The sequence below is a fragment of the Diorhabda carinulata genome, chromosome 4, assembly GCF_026250575.1.
Source record: "Diorhabda carinulata isolate Delta chromosome 4, icDioCari1.1, whole genome shotgun sequence".
NCBI lineage: Eukaryota > Metazoa > Arthropoda > Insecta > Coleoptera > Chrysomelidae > Diorhabda > Diorhabda carinulata.
The window spans coordinates 10,149,192-10,170,021 of record NC_079463.1 but is presented as its reverse complement, the minus strand read 5'-3'; the positions used below and the strand labels follow the sequence as shown (position 1 = coordinate 10,170,021).

Sequence of the window (20,830 nt, the reverse complement as noted above, 5' to 3'; positions counted from 1 at the left end):
CGATCACCACGGCGTTCTGCGCGCAAACATGCGTCTGCCCTTGGACTTTCCGATCGTTCTGTGAGGAGAATACTTCATGATGATCTTCATTTTCATCCATACAAGATGGCAATTGTGCAGGAACTTTCTGAACGTGACTTCAATTCTCGGAGGAACGCGTGTGAGGTTTTTCTGGAAGTCGTTCCTGAGGACGCTATTGTTTTTTTTAGTGATGAAGCCCATTTTCATTTGTGTGGATCCGTAAACAAACAAAACATGCGCTACTGGGCTGATACCAATCCTCGACAATTGCATCAACGGCCTTTGCATTCACCTAAAGTCACAGTGTGGTGTGCAATTTACTCACGTGGAATTATTGGTCCCTGGTTCTTTGAGGAAAATGAAGTCACAGTGACAGTGAATTCGCACCGGTATGTAAACATGTTACAGGAATTTTTTTTCCCACGGCTAGATGAGTTGGACTTAGGGGACACTTGGTTCCAACAAGACGGAGCAACGGCACACACTTCAAGAACATCGATGGCTGTTTTGAGGGAACACTTCCCAGAGCGCCTTATCTCAATTAGGGGCGATTTGGAGTGGCCAGCCCGCTCTCCCGATTTGGCCCCTTGTGATTATTTCCTATGGGGTTTTTTGAAATCCCGTGTGTATGTGAACCGTCCAAGGACCCTACAAGATTTGAAGACGAACATCCAGGAAGAAATTGCCAACATAACGCCTGCTATGCTGGCAAGAGTCATGACAAACGCCAGAAATCGGTTTACTCAGTGTATGGAGAATGGGGGACGTCACCTAACTGATTTGATCTTCAAAACTCAGTAAAACAAAACTTTATGTATGTGCCTGTATTATAAAAAACGAATAAAAATTTTCTGATTCATACAATAAGTTTTATTAACTTTTGAAAAAAGGAAGTTATGCTGCCGCACCCTGTACTTTCTTGAGATGTCTATTCTTTGCTTTATCATTTCTTTGAATCTCTCACTTCTATTGAATTCCAATCTACGTTCCTTCTTTATCAACGTTATATTTGTACAGTTTCAAGGATTTTAGTTCCTATAAAAATGTTTGGAAACCGTTTTTTGCTGTCTTATTTCCTTCTAAATCAATGTTGTTATCTACAGACCCTATCACCATCCTGGTGGGAACCATTAGGATCTGTTAATAATTTATTAAGTGATACAAAGTGTCCCTTATTTTACCCTCCATTAACGTATCGTCTCGTATTACCGTCTTTTATTGATGTGACTGGGAAGAATCATAAATCTACTTATTTAACTTGTAGCTACTATTCTATTCGTTAAGATTTATTGTACACTGACCGTTCCTAATGGGAACCAACGGCATATTTAAGCGATTCAAGTGTCCCTTAGACACTTGAAGTTCCATTAACGCCACAAATTACTCACTTTTATTTTTGCATTGATTTGACTCTAACGACCATAAATATAATTAATTACAGCTTTTGTATACAATAAGATTAGTATTTAAGAGAGCATATACACGGATAGTGTGTTCTTAATAGACATGATATCCAACAGTACAGTAGTCAGATTATTGAAACCACTTCATTTATTTATATTTTTTTGCTCAATTACTTTTAAAAAAGTTCCCTCTCTACTCACTCCCTCTGTGCATATATACTACAACAAATGTCCATACGCGTAGTTGATGTCTTCATATTTACTTATTTCTCTTTTGTCTATTTTATTACAATTATATCTATTGCCACACTTTTGTTTAAAATGGTTTTGATAAATTATAACTGGCAACACTGCGTTTTTAAATACCACCATCCTAAAGTAGTGAGCTCTGACAGACAGGTCACTAACTGGAATTTTAATGACAATAATGACATAAGTTCACTTTAATATAATTTAGTTGATAAGACAGAGACCTTTGACTTTCATCATTCATCAGTTCATCGAAAAAATAATAAAAGTGTGCATTCTTTGTAGGATATTTTCAAAAATTCTAACGGTAATTTGAGAATGATTATATGTATATTATAAAGTGTAAGCCGTTCTTCTTTTTTATTGTAAACAGATTAAAAATTAAATAGTCAGAGGCGTGGGACATTGTTTCTTTTATTTTACGCGTCGCCGACTATTGTTTTTAATGAAAAAGACGCTGATAGAGACATTTTGAATAGAGTTTCACGGCATTCATCTAGAAAAAAGTTTAATTTTCAATGTGGTATTTGAAAATTTGTATAAAAACCTATAAAATGTTATAAGCAACTCACCTTTTGGTATGTTTTTTGATCATGTCGACATTTTCGATACAATAACATACACCATTAGATTCCTCACCTCAAGAATCAAGAAGTAGCCAGAAAGATAAAGTTAATTACATTCGTGAGCAAACAAATCAACTCGCTCGCGGTTAAAAGTCAAAAGTTATAATTAACTGTAAAGAAGGTGTAGGATTTCTAGCCCAAACATTCCTTTCAAGTGCATCCCATAAATGCTGGATAGGATTTAAGTCCGGTTCACCTGCTAGCCAATCCATAACGTTAATTTCGACCTCCTATGAATACTGTCGTATGAAATCTGCAGTATGTGGACGAGCATTGCGCTACATTAGGATGAAGTTTTCACCGATAAAACTAGCGTAGGGATCGACGTGATCCCCTTGAATTTCTTCTATGTATCGGTTTAATTCCCCCGCTTCATCTCCAATTTCAATGAAAACCAACTCGGTTTTTGTCTCAATTGAAATGCCCGCCCAAACCATCCAAAAAAAAGCGTGTTTTGTGCAACACTGCGCGAATTTTTCTCCTGGTCTTCTGTAGACTCGTCCTCTAGCTGCTCAGTTGGCTGGTGTCAATTTAGGGCCAGTATCTCGTCTTCGATTAAAGTTACCAGTTTTTGGGTAATGATCGTAAACAGCAGACTACTCATGTTCAACGTACTGGCCATTCCTCGCAGACTTTGTTGTAATAGGATGACCGGTTGAGCAGCCTTAACATAACAAATATTAGCTATTTTCAATAATTCCACCCAATAAAAATAAATGTGATATGGATTACCGTATTTTTGAAAATGAAATATACATTTTCAAATTGATACTTCTTGGAGTGGTCACTATCTCATTGACACCCAATATAATCCTTGCTAATATTATAAATGTGAATGTACATATTATATGCAGTATAGAACTATTCGAATTTTTGAGGTTACATGCTATTCATTATTTTAGATCTTACTTTTTGGTTTTAATTCTTACGCTGTTCTTTAAAAATGCCTCAAAGCAACAGCTCCGTGCAAAAGTCAGTTCACGCAGAGATGAGGAGGCAACAGCAAGCAGAGCGACAAAGAGTTTTGAGAGCAGCTGAAACTCCTTTTCAGGTACGAGTTCGATCAGAAAGACAAGCTACGGTTTAGGCGGTTGGAACAGCGATAGAACAATCGCAAGCGAGAAGAATTCGTAACGCAGAAATGCAGGCCAAGCGCCGCCGAAATTTCATGCGTAAGGATTGGTTTAGTTTAATATCATAATTATCGTTTGATTGTTATTGGCTCAATGAATAAAAAATGTCACTATTGCGATGCTTTCAAATGGAATGATGAAACTGTTGGAATGTGCTGTTCCAGAAGAACTTTTAAAAACTTTATTGTTAAGTTTTACAGTAATTTTTGAGCAAAATAAGAAATTTTAACTCTTGCTTTCAATCATTGTTATATATGGAATTGAATATCAATTATTATACGACAATTATTACAGAATTACTTATTACTTGGTTTTTGCGATATAAAAGAAAACAAAACTGATAATACATCAAAAGAAGAGCGAATTCCGACAAACGCAAACAAATTAAATTGATTAATTAATAACAAAATCGCTTTTTATCTTCATGTATGTCTTTACTTAAGACAAAATAGCACGTTTTGTTGTTCGTAATGATTATTATGTTGATTTCTATTACAAAATACACTCAATAATTTCGCCATGGATCTTATTCCGCGTAAGTTTCGCATTGTCTTCTAATTTAGGCTACACGTTACTTTCTTTGCTGCCACTGGTGCTCTAAACTTTTGTTTCCAATAATGTCTTATCAACATAATATCACACTTCATAGTTGCGTTGAGGCGGGCATACTATTAATAATAAAAACGTATTAAATTGAGGCGTAAAAGCCACAGGCCGCTTGACATGATGCAATACAATGTGTAATGGAATGCAAGACGCAATATTTCTTGAGGAAAAGCATGCAAAGATGAAGTTCAGCTGATTGTTTTATGCAAGATCTCGGCACTTTATCGTTTTGGTGGCACTTTTATTGCGTACAAGTTTTAGACAGAAAGAAGCTTATAATCTTCATCTATTCTCAACTAATTTTTCTGTTTACTCATCTAATTCTCCAGCTAAACTGCCCATCGGACTCCAACAATAAAGGTAGCAGCAGATATAATTATTGCCAGTAATGCACTGACCACTTTTATATTGTTTATGTTTTGCTATTTCCATTTCCAAACTGCCCACAAAATATCAAATAAAGTTTGTGATTAGGAAATTTTTCACTTCTACTTATGGAATTTTGATTGGTGGCAACCATTATGCAATGGCAAGCGACGTCCAATATTCGTCTAAGTATTATTTTGATCTTGCAAGGAATTGCATGCAATATCAGGCACGTTGTCTTGCATTATGTCAAGCGGTCTTAAGGATTTTCACTTTTCAAAAGTGACAGTTGTACCTGGTCAGACCTAGAGGTGGCAGCCATCAATAGTGAACGTTCTCAGTGAATATGTAAAAATTCCCAACCAATATAAAAGCTAAACTAGATTGGGTAAGACGGCTCCTTCGTTATCAACAGAAAAATATTGGGTAAAAGAGTTTGAACGAGACCTGCAAAGACCATCATCACAATGGTCGACCAAATGAGATGACGACTCCAGAAAAGTTAGAAAAAATCCACAAAGCGATACTGTATGATCGTAGACTGAAAGTGCGCGAGCTAGCAGACATAGTAGGCATTTAAAAAAGTACAAAACATCGCATATTAATTATGGATGCCGCGTTTGCTCATCATGGAACAAAAACAGCGTCGTGAAGATGTTTCCATCGAGTGTTTGGCAATTTTTTGCAGAAATAGAGCCGAATTTTTGCACAGTTTTATAACCAGGGATGAAACGTGATCCATCACTTCACACTCGAAACAAAAGAACAATCAAAACAAAGGACTGTAAAGGTAGAACCGGTTCAAAGAAGGCAACGATCGTTCCATATGCAGGCAACATCATGGTGTCGGTTTTTCTGGATACGCGTAATCCCAGTAATCCACCAAATGAGGTGACGACTCCAAAAATGTCGAAGAAAATCCACAAAGCGGTCGATTACTAAAAGTACGCGAGCTAGCAGGCATACTAGACATCTCAAAAAGTACGGTACATCGCATATTAACTGAAAATTTGGTCGTGATAAAGCTGTGCGCAAGATGAGTGCCGCGTTTGCTCACAGTGTAAAAAAACAGCGTCGTGCCCAATTTTGCGCCGTTTTATAACTAAGGATGAAACGTAGGTCCATAACTGCACACCCGAAACAAAAGAACGATCAAAACAATGGACTAAAAAGGGAGAATCCACTCCAAAGATGATAAAGACCGTTCCATCTGCAGGTCACATCATGACGTCAGTTTTTTCGGATGCGCGTCGGTTAATTTTCATTGACTATATTGGAAAAGGAAAAACTATCAAATGCGAGATTATACGAACTTATTGCAAGAAATCAAATAACAAAGGCCGTATTTGGTTAAAAAGAAAGTGTGGTTTCATGAAGACAATGCACCAGCTCACACATCCGCTATTGCAATGGCCAAAATTAATGAATTGTAGTTTGAATTGCTACCTCAAGCATCCTATTCACCGGATTTAGCCCCCTTTTTATTTTTTGTTATCCAGACTTGAAAAAATGGCTCGGTGGTAAAAGATTTTCCAAAAATGAAGAGGTGTGTCAGCACTATTTTCAGGAGCTTGACGATTCTTATAATAAAAAGAGTATCGAACTTATTGAACATCGCTGGGAAAAGTGTATGGAACTGAAACTGTTGAAAACGTTAAAAAATAAAAATATTTTTCTCCAAAATTTTTCTATTATCTTTGTTGAACCAAGTACTTCTGGGACCATCCTCGTATTACACTCCCTCCGTATTTCAATTTGAAACGAGGTATTCCGTAAGGATTCATGAATATTAAATTATACAGGGCAGTTGAAAAAAATTATAAAATTAGTGCATAGGTTAAAGGAAAGTAGGTTGACATTTCTTTGAAGGTATATTTATAAAAAAAAAACTAGTGTTATTTATATGCTAGAAAACGACAATATTTGCGTGAATAAATTTGTAGTTATTGTTTTCCTTATCACTAGAAATACGTAAATTATTTATATATGTATGTATATAACATTATTTCATAAATATATCTCTCGACGTAAATATTAAAAGGGTCACAGTTGGCTAAAGGCCAAGTGTTTAATTATTTTTGTTCATTTTGAAACGACACAACATCTATATACTTCATATTTATTTAAAAATAAACAAAAAAAAAATTGTACCTTTCTGGTTAAAAATAGGCGACTCATGTTTAAATTTGGCTGAGCTGGCATATTACTGATTCTGTTAACCACCATATTCACACACTTTTTCACCACTCTGGGCACTCACACAACAAAAATGAACGACGTAAACCCGATCATATATTAGAAAGTTGAAGAACACATACGAGCGATATATTCTTCACCACTACGTCGATATTACGTGAACTTTTGTTCGTACTGTTATGTGAATGATTCGTTTTCTGCTTATATATCCCCCTCTACGTGTCCATCCAAGTTTAGCAACTGGTCTGTTGTGAGGACGTTGCTAGTAACTGACTTAAACATCATCGTGGCAAGGGATTTATGAAAACATTCGTAGCTTCTTTATAATTCTTTATTTTCAAGGTATATATAGGGTGTTTACAAATATTGTTTTATGCTTCCAAAAAATTGTTAAACCCATAAATTCGCCCAAAAACATTTTCACCCATTATATTTTTGTTAACAATAACATCTAAGTTCATTATCTAATAATCACTTTTAGCATCATCTAAAGAATATATTTGAACATATTTCTAGGGTAACCTCTCCTAGAAGTGCTTTGAAGTATACTTGCTGCGTATTTTCAATATCTGAAGCATCCATGTCTGGAGAGCATTCAATTTTTCTTCTTGGACACGGCAGGCATTGGATAAGACCTCTCCAATAGATAATGACAATCAGCACACTGGATCAATAGTTATTACTTCCTCTTTATCTCGTTTTTTTCCCTAAATATCGAACGCGATATCGTATTTACTTTTTTCAAGGTCTCCACGTGATTATTGCTGGTAATCAGCACCTACGGAACAAAAATAAATTTACACAGTTGGAGCAACTATGTATTCCGTGTATTCTACGAGGCTTCCCATTGTAGAAGATGCTCCATGAAAAGCAGGTGACTTGGCGCGGTCTTTATATCTTTAGAGCTCAAGTAATTCAATCTTTTGTATCTTAGGACAACCGGGTGCTACTTTGATGACTGTTTTTGTACTACACGTGGAATTCCATTTAGGCCGTAGGGTTTTATGTATATAATCCTATCGCGAGCTGCTCTTAGTTCTTTATTACAATTGGAGCGATGCTTTTTACCCATATTGATCTAGGAGAAGATGAAATTTCGAATTTCGCAAATCCGGGAAAAAGTAATTTTTAATTGAGCCAACTGGGCATGGCAAGTTGTGTTGGTATAGCTCAAAAACCTTCCGACTGATCTCGTACTGCACTCTTACGTGCTCACGTATCTATGGTTGCCTAACTAACGTGTCTGACGTTGCTTGATATTGACACCGGTTTTTGGGATTCCCCTGAAGTTTTTAGGGTCTTTTTAACCAAATTCATTGTTAAACTGCACGTACTTTTTTCGGAGTAACTTTTAAAAAATTGTTTAAAAAACCCTTTTCTTTCAAGAGAAAATCCCCAATGAGAATGAAGATTTATTTGAAGCCAGTGTGATTTCCACGTACCTACTTACTTATCAGGCTGTTCTAGCTCAAGAAGTTAATTTCAAATTAGAATTCTCCTTCCATGTTGCTCAATATTATTTTGTTTTTTTCTATGTCCTTTTGTACATTAAACGGATATTTATAAAAGTTGAAACACAACTTTTGTGGGCGAGTTTTAGTTTAAGCAATTTTGGGTTTGATATTTTCTTTTAAATTAACATTGATAGTATTGCAAATTTTGACACGGATACTACTAGTGACTTGTTCATTACTCAATTTTATACACATAAAAAAATTAGAGCACAACCTATGTTGTTTATTATTCAATGCACTTTGGTTGGTTAACATATGATAAGAGCTGAATCTTAAGTTACGAAAGAAATTCTTGATAACTTAGCCGAGGACAAAATAACGTTGAAACTGCTCAATTATCAAAGAAATCTCGAAAATCAGCTAAAACCGAAAAAACCATGTCAAAATAGGTCGATGCTCATTGTTTCTGGTGGTCTGATCACCATAAATTCGTTCCAGACAGTGGAATGATCAAAGAGGAGTACTAGTTAGCTATTTTGATGAGTATACGTGAGGGGTTAGTCGGATTTATTAACGGAAAAATCATGGATTGGATCTATCACTATCTTGTGACTGATTTTTAAGCCAAACACGAAACTAAAGCCACCCTATTCATCAAATTTAGCTACCTGTGATTTTTCTTCTCTTTGAACTCAAAAATCCGCTTCGGAAAGCGCGCCATGGGTCCAATGAGGATTATAACAAATGTACGGACTATTGTATCAAGCATTGACATGTTTGATGTCGATAATTTAGATTTTTTTGTAAATTCCGATCTAATTTGATCACGAATTACATCCATGAGACATTCTAAGCTTAAATTTCTAGTTCTTAACATGCATTCTTCTATATCTATCTATCAACGTGGTAAATATTAATATGTCGAAATAGTCTTTGATTTTTGGTTAAATCTATAATAACAAACAAATATATTCCATTTGAAGTCGAGTTGAATATTTAATATTCCGTTTTCATATCTTGTACATAAAATAAATTCTTTTATATGAAAGTTTTGTACCACGAATTACAAATAATTGTTTAATAGCTTTATATTATATCATGTGGGTTTCGTTGGAAATAATTTCGGCCATTTCCCGTTTAGGTAAATGGACGACGGCATAGACCGTGATCAGGAAACAACAAAAAGAAATTTAAATTTTAAATGGGGAATTGTTACCTTGAATTACTTGGTTTTAAGTTAATGTGTGGGTTGATACATAAAACATTTTTATATGATGTATAGGTTATACGGTTGGATGCATACATTTACTCGAACAAATTACAATGTAAGTTTATGTGTGAATAATTAGTGTTGGAGATCCCTGTATACTCTTTATTTATCTATGTTTAACTACAGAACAAACAACTTTAGTTCTTTCTAATTCTTGTGGTAGCACGACAATTGTAACTTTATTATATTATCTGTTGGATATATACAGGGTGAAATTGATACTCTTTATATGTCTATAAATAGTTTTTCGAAACAATGAAAATACGGTCTACAGTATCAATATACAATCATGTCTATTTACCAACTGGTTCCGTAGTGTAGCGGTTATCACGTCTGCTTTACACGCAGAAGGTCCCCGGTTCGATCCCGGGCGGAACCACTTTTTAAATTATTATTATTATCGATATCAGAGGCTTTTAAACTTTTTTTTCTTTCATCGTATACCACTGATGATTATTACATTTCAACCACATTTCCTAAGCTCCCAATAGAGATGGAAATTTATGATTGAGTCTCCCAAGAACCTTTGTGCGTTTAGGACAATACGAGATTATTTGGGAATTCACCAGTATCATTTTAAGAATCACTAGAATAATGGAAATTTGATTAGACACTTGTTGAGTTTTCAAAAATCATCTGGGTTTCATCTGGACCACTTCAGGTGCCATATTATTTATGATGTTTTCCGGAACATTTCTCAGTCATACTTTTATTGTTATTATTTTTTGAAATTCTCTTCGATATTTTTGAAAAACAACGTTTTTCTAATATTTCTGGTCTTCTAGCCACGTATCAAATGACTAGAGTACTAAAAATCCATATGTTGCGGTTTGAATTGTATGGGTTATTTCAAAAAACAACATTTCAGCTATTTATCTATTAAGCCGCGTCCCCACTGGACAAACATTGTTTGCCAAACATTTGTCGAAAATTACGACAAACTTTTTTGTTTGACAAACAATGTTTTTGGTGTGGACGCTACCCCAACAAACATTTCTTGTATGGAAGGAAAAGGGGCCGCCATTTTTGATTGGCTAGAATGTTCCCGTCCTAGATCGAACATTGTTTGTTAGTGACTTTCCCTACCACCTGTTTTAGTGTATTTTGAAGGAGTTTTCCAGCGTAATTTTTGGATATAAACATTATTATTTGTATTTTTTATTGAAAATATTCAGTGGAAAATTATGTGTGTGGTTTTTCCACAAAATGAGTAAAGAGTTTTGGAGCTAGGAGAATTTGACAAGGTTAATTAACGTTTACGAAGGTAAACCTTTATTGTGGGACCCTAATAATGATGATTATAAAAACAAAATCAAAAGAAAGGTGCATTAGATAAAATTGCAAAAGATTTAGGTGTAAATAATGTTGCCGAGATTAAAATAAAGATTGAAACTCTTCTAGTGCAATATAGACGAGAGAAAAAGTTACTAGCAACAAATTGTAAGTCAGGGATGGGGGCTACAGAAAAAAAGAATCATTGGAAAACGTTTTCCAGCGTTGTATCAGTCCAATTGGAAAATAGCGAGTCAAGTGGGATCGCCATCCATTAACACCGGTGTGGGTTCGTCAGAAAAAAGTTCCACGAGTGGCATGCCGTCGACGAATTCTAATAAAAAGCCTAGCAAGATGCAAGCTTCAGAAGAAGCTTACATGATAATGAAAGAATGCTATGAGGGAATGAACAAACAAAGAGAGAAACAATCTGTTTATGGCGAAAACGTAGCGCTCAGATTAAGGAAAATGAAAAATTCAAAGAAACATACGATATTGAACGCTGATTCCTTGGCGAAAATTAGTATTTTGATAACTTATCACTGGTCCTATCATCGATATTAACAATTCAAAATCCCCATTTGACATTCTCGTAAAATAAAAACACCCGGATGTCAAATCATTTCGGAAATCATCACTACTATATTCATAACGTCGTAAAAATAATTGTTTCTGCCACCATCGAGGAGAGCGAGGTTCTTCCATTAAAATATAATCTGCTGCAATGCAGGCCAGACGACGGCGGCGGTTCAAATCACCCATTCTTCGACAAAACCTAACTGACTAATGTTTAATGCCGAATCGCAATTGTTTGGTGAAAATATTTGTCAAACAATTGTTTGTTGAAATAAGAAATGTTTGTTAAAACTGCACTTTAATCAACGAGTTTGACAAACTTGTTTCCCCATTGTTTGTTCAACGGAGACGCAACTTTACGCCAACATTATCAAACAACATTCACTGGTCAACAATGTTAAAACTTTCAATTTTGAATGTACTACGGCCACCAAACTATAATATATCAATACATCAAGATTTATATTTCTATAAACAGTACAAAAATAACTAACACTTAGAAAAAATATCCTTAAATGTACAATAAATAGCTGTGGATCTCTTTTAAGTAATTTGTTAGCATTCCTGGACTTTTTTCCCTTAATAGAAGCACTGGAATTTTACATGGTTTCCTCTAGATAGGTTTGAAAATATGAAATCGGTTGATTCTTTTTAAAAACCCCTCTCTATATAAATTGAATATGCATTTATCAAAAAGTGATTTTGTTTGTAAAACTCATTATACAAGGAAGTATGTTACGGTGGCCTAACCAATGGTTTTTTGTAAATTTATTTTAAGAAATGGTTCCGTAGTGTAGCGGTTATCACGTCTGCTTTACACGCAGAAGGTCCCCGGTTCGATCCCGGGCGGAACCACATTTTTTTCCCATAATCATATCGTATTAACAGCACAGTCGCAACAAAATGAAAACTAATATTTTCTATTACGTACTTCAGACACACTGTTGAATCCGTAAAATTTTACTTCACGCACTTTTACACGTAAAAAACATACTTTGAGCAGTAAAGTAAGTCAGTAAAAAACGTATTATTAAGGTCTCCCAGCGCACTGATGCTATTTTTTCTTTCAACTTAAGTAGTAATAAGTATTTTTAGGCGGTATTTATACACGCCTAACATATAATATATTTTATGAGGAAAATAACCAATAAACTTTGTATTTTGATAAAATTTTCGTTAGTAGAAAAAATATTGTATGCAATTCGTGTGTAAAGGCACTTTTTCGATGAATGAATCACATGAGATTTACATACTTGTTACATAAATAACTATAAACCGAACAAAAATTATCGCATCACTCATTATTTTTTAAATATTTTGAATGTATTGCCTGTTTTACGAATTTTATTATTACTACGAATTAAAACACTAATAGATACGCCTTTTGCAACATTTATTTTATATCAGTTTAATCTACAGAGGACAAAAAGTTTGATTTACCAAAACATCCAAAATATCAAAAAAATTGTACAAAACATCTACACAAAATAATGAACGGTGCTTAAACGGTGAAATAAAACCAGCCAATGAATTTCTAATAACGTGTGTTGCCGTCTTGGAAAGCTTCTAAACAGGTTCTGGACTTATCCTTGTGGCATGTTTTCCCAGAAGTTAAAAAGAACATTTTGAAGATCATCTGGTGTTCTTATTGGTGCCGGATGTTGATGAATTTGCCATCCTTGATGTTCCCAGACATGCTGTATTGGGTTAAGGTCCAGGCTGCGTGCAGGCCAATTCAGGGTGGGTATCTCGACCTCTTCTAAGTACTGCCGAACCAATCTAGCAGCGTGTGGACGAGTATTATCGTGCATTAGCACAAATTTGTCACCGATATCAGGCATATAGGGAACTACATGGGGTTCTAGGATATTGGTTATGTACCTATCAGCATTTAGTCTTCCATCATTCGCTGGTACTAACTCACCATGATAGAGCCACCACCAAAGCTTTCAGTTTGACACGCCTATCTGATGAATACAGACAAAATCTTGATTCATCCGTGAATAAAATATTGGACCAATCTTGAATATTCCAATTTATGTGTTCTCGAGTAAATTCCAATCTTGCTACTCGATGTTCTCTGGTAAGACCTGGTATACCTTCTTCTCAGCCTCGAGTAGCCTTCGAGCGGTGGTATGCCTAATTCTTGTTATCCTTCAGCGGCCTTGTCCGGGTCTTCTGGTTAACTGTCCTGTTTCTTGGTAGCGAATAACAATTCTGGATATGGTGCTTTGTTGCGGCCATCTTGTATGAACGCGATGATTCTAGCGGCTTCTTTATTCGTCATATGTCTTGTGAAACGTTGGGGCACATCCATTATTAACAAAATAAATCAAAATTTTCACTATACAATAACACAATTTGCTTAGAAAGTTCTCGATCTCAGTGCAGTCTCCAAGACAGAAATGATTTATTCGAGCATTTTTGCTTCCAAAAAAATTTGTAAGAAATTTTGATATTTTTTTGCCCATGATAAGAAACCAGAAATATCTATTAAGTGGTGCGATAATTTTTGTGGGGTGTATATTATGTGCTACGAATTTTTTTATATCAATTATTTAGGGACAAATATTGTCAATTCTTGTCCTATTTTTTCCATTGAAAACATTATAAAAGTATGAAATTGTTATAAATACGTATTAGTATTAAATGTAGCATAAATCTAAAATAAAACGCAATCAAATTGACTTATTTCTCCGAATATACAGTGGTAAGTAATTTATTATACGTGTTGTAAAACATAAACATTAATCAGATTTTCAAAAACATTTTTAATTCTTTCAAAAGAAGACAGAGGTGAAGAAACCTTTGAGGTACATATACGAAAATAAACATCAGATTTATTGTTCTCGGAAAGACGGTGTAGTCTTACAGGCGACGGGAGATCGGAGAAAAGATAATAGGAAATTGGTATAATGCCAAAGAAATTATTTTCTATCATTACGTTTGTTGAATATATAACAATAAAAACAACTGGGTCTTCCATGGTATCAGGATGCAGTTATTTAATATTTTTGAGTAGTAGATTTGATGACAAATGAGTCTATGGAATAACCACTCAATTTAAATAAATAAACAATAATCAGTTTCGTAACAATTCATTCATAAATACATTGTATTTATCATTTTATGAATGAAGTTGTAAAATGAGTCACTGCTTAAATTTGACCAAAGGAAATACTTTACAACAATCAATGTTATACACTCATGACTCATGTATAATATTTTTATTTTCCCAGAAGAATCTAGTGAATGATTTGGTGAATCATCAATCAGAAACGGACCTTAGGGTCGATGCGATTGGTATTAAAATAATAATTTTTTTAAATTCTTGGGCAACTCTCCTTTACATGGCGAAAAGTTTTGCAATATATTTAAAATTATTGATTTCACATTAATTTGAGAATTTTTTTGTATTGAAATAACTTTCAACGTTTCGTTCATAACAATCTTAAAATGAAAATATTCAAATTCCCGCATTGAATTGATTGGCCAGAACAACAATATGGCCGATAGTGGGAAAGACCTCTCATTGGCTGTGGCTAGCCGCCTACGCAAGAACACACCTTGTAGTCTTCACATCATGGTTTTGTGATCGGAGAGACGCAAGCTTATCTCAGGGTGAGTTTGCAAATGGCGAGCAGTGTAACCATGACTGGAAAAGTCTTCATAAATTTCCAGTAAACTGCTATAATTTTGTTTCGAAGGGCAAATTGGCCAAGTGTTGCGCCACCATTTTACTTTCCTAGACGTGCCTCCCTTAGGTTGTTATAAAAACATTTTCCTACGACCACTTATGAAAATCATAGATTGCACACTCGTTTTTACCTAAGAAAGTAGCTTATTTCAAATATGTACTAAAAAATAACAATACATGTATTGAAATGCATTTTTTTTCTTATGTTATATATTGGAACGATAGCCGGAATACGCGAATACAAAATGAATTTGGGTGGGTGCCGAAAGGCAAAAGGCCAAATTTAAGAAGACTGAAGACGTACACAATATAATTTTTTGAGGTTATATTAGTGTTTACAATAAAAATTGAGTTAGTTGTGATTTGTGTTTAAGAACGTACTAGTGTCTGCAAGATATTTTAAACGTTAGCATTGAGTGTTATTACTATTACTGGGTAATGTATGTAAGTAGTTGAAAAGTTAAAAGTAAAACAAAATCATTAATAATTATTTAGATCTTGTTAGGTATCTGATATAGTAACAATAAATTTATCGTTCTATTGGTTCGTTCTCTGTTCTTTAGTTATAAAAATATTTCATAATCAATTTTTTTTCATTTTTGTCATGTATTCTATTACAAAATGAAAAATATTTTGAAGAATTTTTTAACTTTTCAACACACGTGTTTATATACTTTTCAACACATTTTTAGAAATTCACACACACTTGTTTGATATTGTTTAATTGACTTTCTTATGAAAAAAATACGTTTTTTCGAAAAATTTGTTACGTGGTCGTAGGAAAAACAGTAACTAGTACGAAATGTATCACTTTCCAAACTCGTTAGGTAATATACTATTAACTGCTTGTAGAAATTGTGACGTGTTAAAATGTTTGTGCTAACACTTTTAGGTGTAAAGAAGGTGGAATAACATATTTATATACATTTATTTTGGGGTACAAAAAATAATTAAATTTTGTAAACTACTGTAATTTTCTTAACTCTAATAAAAGGGGATGTAGCTCAGTGGTAGAGCGTTCGCTTTGCATGTGAAAGGCCCCGGGTTCGATCCCCGGCATCTCCAATTTTTTTTAATTAAAGATTACAATATTTTTATATCATCTTTTGAAATTTATTAGGTCTTTTTCGATTCCATTTCCAAAATTTTGAAAAATATGTTTCTTCGGTTGAAAAATCTCTTATTTTTAAATCTGATGCGTTTAAGTGGAACATCTCGGTCGGTTGTTTTCTAGAAACCAATTAGATTATTTTTCTTGTGTCACGTTTGCATACGACAGGTCATTATACCAGTAACGGACCAATTTAAAAGATTGCAGTGTAAATGATTATACTGTGGAAGATGGAAATGATTCAACTTGGGTGGATAGCGTAGGTGGTCCGGTCTTAATAAAATTTATTAGTAACGATTCCCGGCTTTCTATTTTTCTTTATTATTACTATTAAATATTTAAATAAATAAAAATATACACAAGGTGTCAAAATAGTATAAGATTAGGGCTGGGCAATTATCAAAAAAATATAATCGATTATATTAATCGATTTATCGAAAATAATCGATCAATTCAAAATAACCGATAAATCGGAAATAATCGATTATTCGAAAATCAGAAATAAAGCTTCAAAAGAACGATTGTGGTTTGATTCCTACAAAAAACAAGATAAAGAGCGAGTATACCACTAGAAACATACAGAAGACATTATGGTTTGATTCCCAATAAAAACAAACCAAATAATGAACCTACAGAAGATATTTGGAAGTAAGATTCTGATATTGAATTATGTTGAAATAATTATTCGGAAAATAAATTTTTTAATCGTTAAATTGATTATTATATTATTTGATTATTTTAACGATTGTACGAAAAATAGTGTGTATGCCATAGCCGCGAAACTTTTTAACGACCTCAAGATTATCTTGCCTCGGCCGCAAGTGGTCTCGGCGATAACTGTTCTTTCGGTACGTTAAAAAGGTATTTCGCGGCCTAAGCATACAAATAACTATTTCAGTCTTTTACTTTGTAATAAAGCCACTTAAAAACTCTCTTTTAAATTCAATTAAACTGTAACAAAACCATTATGCATTTTTGAGAATGAAAATAGGCAAGAAACGTTGTATTTTATAAAACCAAATTCTCACAGGATGTTGTCCACATCCATTAATCGATATTTTCCGATTATCTGATTATTTTCGATTAATCGATTATTTTTCGATTAATCGATTATTTCGCCCATCCCTATATAAGATATTACGAAAGATAGAACTTCTCGCAACGAAACTTTCTCTTTATGATATTTTCTCATAACTCAGTTAACTAGTTTTTCAGCAATCGAGTCCTTCAAAAAAGCATTTTTGATGTTTAATAACTATAAGGAAGAAATTTTTTTTCGTATTTTCAAAATATTACTTGTGACTGAATCATTACGTGTCCCTTAATTTATTTATACTAAAAACCTAAAAATAGTGTCGTAGAGAATACTGTAAAAACCAGTGATACATTACTATTATTCCTAGTACTAATATTTCACAGAATACAAACATTTCAGCTGGTTCAATTGTTCATAACCTATAAATTCGTCACGGTAATTCTCACGAGATAATAAAAATAAAGTTATGTACAATATATGAATCAAATTTTAGTTCAACTTAATCTGAATATAGTTTTAGGAAAAATTTGTATCACAAATTTAGTGTATTTCTAAATTCGTGCATCTACCTTTAAAATTGTAAAATAAAATGAGGTTATAGTTCAGGAAAAATGGGCATTAGTACCGAAAATTTGTTCAAATCGAAATTGTTTAAACAATTGCAAGGAATTGCTATTTTTCAACCGGATAAATTTTTTTAAGATTTCTTATTGGAATACAAATAAGATCCTATGAATTTTCACTATAAACTCAATATTTTTAGAAATATGAATATTTTAAAGTTCGAAAAATCTCAAATTTGGGTACTTTCGACACATGAAAAATATATTTAAAAAAAAATAAAATACCAATTCCTAATAGAGATTTTTCAAAAAATAATTGTTTATACCTGTTTTTAATTGTTAATTTCACGCGCTCACAGGTATACGTCGCTTATCTTTGAGTATCGCCGTCTCTCTCTGACTCATGCGCTGCATAGGCCTTTCTGTGTCCTGAATCATTATCTATCATTTATCTTAAAAACCATCAACTTAATCAAAATTGTTAAAGAGAGCAATGTTATTGATAATTAAATTGTCTACAAATTGTTTTAAACGAATTTTTTTCTGGAATCAATTTTACAAATGTTATTTGAGCATGAATCGGAACATATAATTAAAATTACTTTTTTATCAGTTTATATTACGTTTTCATCATTATCATAGTAATTTATGCATTTATTTCATCAATAATAAGATATAACGATATTTCTACATTTTCTGAAAACTGAAAAATTATATATAAATAATAAAAGGTAAGCGACGTATACTTTTGAGGGCGCGAAATTAACAATTAAAAAACAGATTTAAAAAACGATTTCTTTCAAATCTCCATTAGTTATGTTATTAACTATTGTATGAAGAATTGAAAAAAAAAATATTTGTGTTTTATTTTTTTTAATATATTATTCATGGGTCAAAAGTACCCAAATTCCAGATTTTTCGAACCTTTAAAAATTCATATCTCTAAAAATATTAACGTTATCGTAAAAAGTTATAGAACCTTTTTTATTTGTATTCCAATAAAGAATTTAGCAAAATTTGTCCGGATGATAAATAAAAATTCATTGCAATTATTTAAACAATATGGCACGGGGTTGCCCCATTGGCAACATGCATTTATATCATCAGTAGGGTAAATTGAATAGGATCGCATGAAAATTATTGAGGTGAAATAGTTTTCAGTACTCATGCGCCGATTTCTCCTGGACTATTAAACTTCTCTGTAGATTTTTTTCTCGATAGTTATAACGATGGCGCCAAAAAGAAAAGTCACTACTTATATCCTTGAACTGTAAAAAGGGCTTCCCACACATCACTGTGTTGTTTTGCATATTGCTAGACTTATTTCCGCTGCCCACTTGCCACACCAAACATATGGATTTATATAAAAAAAAAATTAACGGGTACAGAAATCTGTTTACTAGTCTAGTTCATCTAAACTGCTAATTTATTTACATCAAAGTTTATTTTAGTACTAAAAATTTCAACTCATGTCATCCTATCTCACAAAAATTATCAGTGATTGACAGACAGAGCTATAGAACTGTCAAATCCTTAATTTGAATGTATAAGTATTAAAAATGACCGAAATCAAAACGATCTCTCATCAGAAGCATATCGAAAACGAAAATTAAGAAATTAAAGTAATTGAATTTAGTATAAACATTAGAAAAAATTGGTAAAAAATGTCATACTCACATCTGATTTTGATATCCCCATAACGATTTTGTCTTTAGAAACACCCTGTAACTAAAAATAAAATAATTAATGTTGTAATAACAATTTATGATATACCAACATTTTGGCAACATCGCTTTCATCCCTCACTGTTATGATTAAGGAAATCCAAATATGCAGAGCGCGTATTTTTTATATTGTATCCATTTTTTTTTTAAATATTTGCAGACGAGAGTGCTACTATGGTGAATGTACTCATTCAAGTGCTATTTGGTTTGTTTACAACTACTTGAAACATTTGTCTTGGTCAAAAAATGAAATTAAATCGCAAACATGATTTTCTATGATTTACCACGTGGATTAAACCATTAGCAGTGTGCCTATCAACTCGCTTCGACTATTGGTGATGAAGCACCATCTCGAGCTACCGTGCGAATTACATAAAGGTCGACCAAAATCTGCTGTTGTGCCAGAAAACATCGATGCTATGCGTGAACTGGTATTGCAAGATCGTCAGGTGTTTGAAACAAACTTGGACATTAATACCACTCGCATACATTCAATATTGCATGAACATTTGGTTGTTAAAAAGATTTATTCGCGTTGGATATCGCAAAATTTGAAAAATTTCTCAAAAAAGCTCGTATCGATTGGTGCAAACAAATACTGAAAAAATTCAATGGCGGTGTTTCAAAAGAAGTCTATAAGATCGTGACAGGTGACGAATCATGGATCTCTGCATCTGAATCCAAAACTAGACAACAATAACCTATAGCAAAAGTTGTTCGCGAACGAAGCACTTCGAAGCAAATGGTGGCCTGCTTTCTCGGAATAACTGGACATGTCACCACCGTTCCATTAGAACAACTTAGAACCGTCAATTCTGAATGATACCAGCGAAAACATCGAAATGATGGATCATCGGCCGTACAATTCTTGTATGGCATCTAATGATTCCTTCCTATTCTCGCAGATCAAAAATAAATTGCGAGTTCAACGTTTTTCTACAACGGAGGAAGCGGATGATGCGTTGAAATCACATGTTTTGGAATGGAAAAAATGCTTCGACAATTGGTTCAAACGCATGTGAATGTGTATTGATCTCAATGGAGAATACAATGAAGCCATATCCAATTATAAATATTTGTTTTTATTTGTCTATCCCAAAACTTAAGTAGCAACCCTCGTATATTATTAACGCACCTCGTATGTCAATTCTATATCGATCGTATGCATAAATACTTTTTCATTTACGGCAATTATTTAAGAAACTTATTTTTTAGAATCATAATTATTATATTTAAAATTCTTCAAGTTCCTTCACGCGAAAACGACATAAATTTCTCCAAACCTTTTATTTCCCTCGGCTAACGGGTATTTTTAAAAATTTTACTGGCGCATTAATATGAGGTTTCTGAGAAATGACTCACTCAAGAATTCCTATTTAAGTTCTTATGAGATCCATAGTGCTTACAATACGAATGTGTATTTTAACATAAAGAGTGATTTTTGAGAGTTAGAACCAGGGTTGCCAGATCCTTGGTTGTTGAATACGGGACAATCAACAACCTCCCTCCACCCTCCGAAAAGCAAGA

At 33.5% G+C, this 20,830-nt stretch overlaps 1 protein-coding gene and 3 non-coding genes across 12 annotated transcripts in view; 3 read left to right on the top strand and 1 right to left on the bottom strand.

Annotated features, from left to right (window-relative positions):
* Nucleotides 1-20,830, bottom strand: part of LOC130893438 (NAD(+) hydrolase sarm1) — a 91,175-nt gene that overhangs the window by 58,912 nt on the left and 11,433 nt on the right. For 7 of the 9 annotated variants that reach the window (XM_057799553.1, XM_057799547.1, XM_057799558.1 and 4 more), the window contains exon 2: nt 19,257-19,307. In XM_057799553.1, coding sequence (XP_057655536.1) covers nt 19,257-19,277 — 21 coding nt within the window. In that variant the 5' untranslated portion in view covers nt 19,278-19,307. Of the gene's footprint in view, nt 1-6,555; nt 6,855-19,256; nt 19,308-20,830 lie in introns of those variants that run through there. The other 2 variants (XM_057799551.1, XM_057799561.1) reach the window with 1 other exon arrangement.
* On the top strand, nt 9,631-9,703 carry Trnav-uac (transfer RNA valine (anticodon UAC)). Its single transcript has one exon. It is a non-coding gene; the product is annotated as a tRNA-Val (tRNA).
* On the top strand, nt 11,955-12,027 carry Trnav-uac (transfer RNA valine (anticodon UAC)). The gene has a single exon. It is a non-coding gene; the product is annotated as a tRNA-Val (tRNA).
* Trnaa-ugc (transfer RNA alanine (anticodon UGC)) lies at nt 15,863-15,934 on the top strand. The gene has a single exon. It is a non-coding gene; the product is annotated as a tRNA-Ala (tRNA).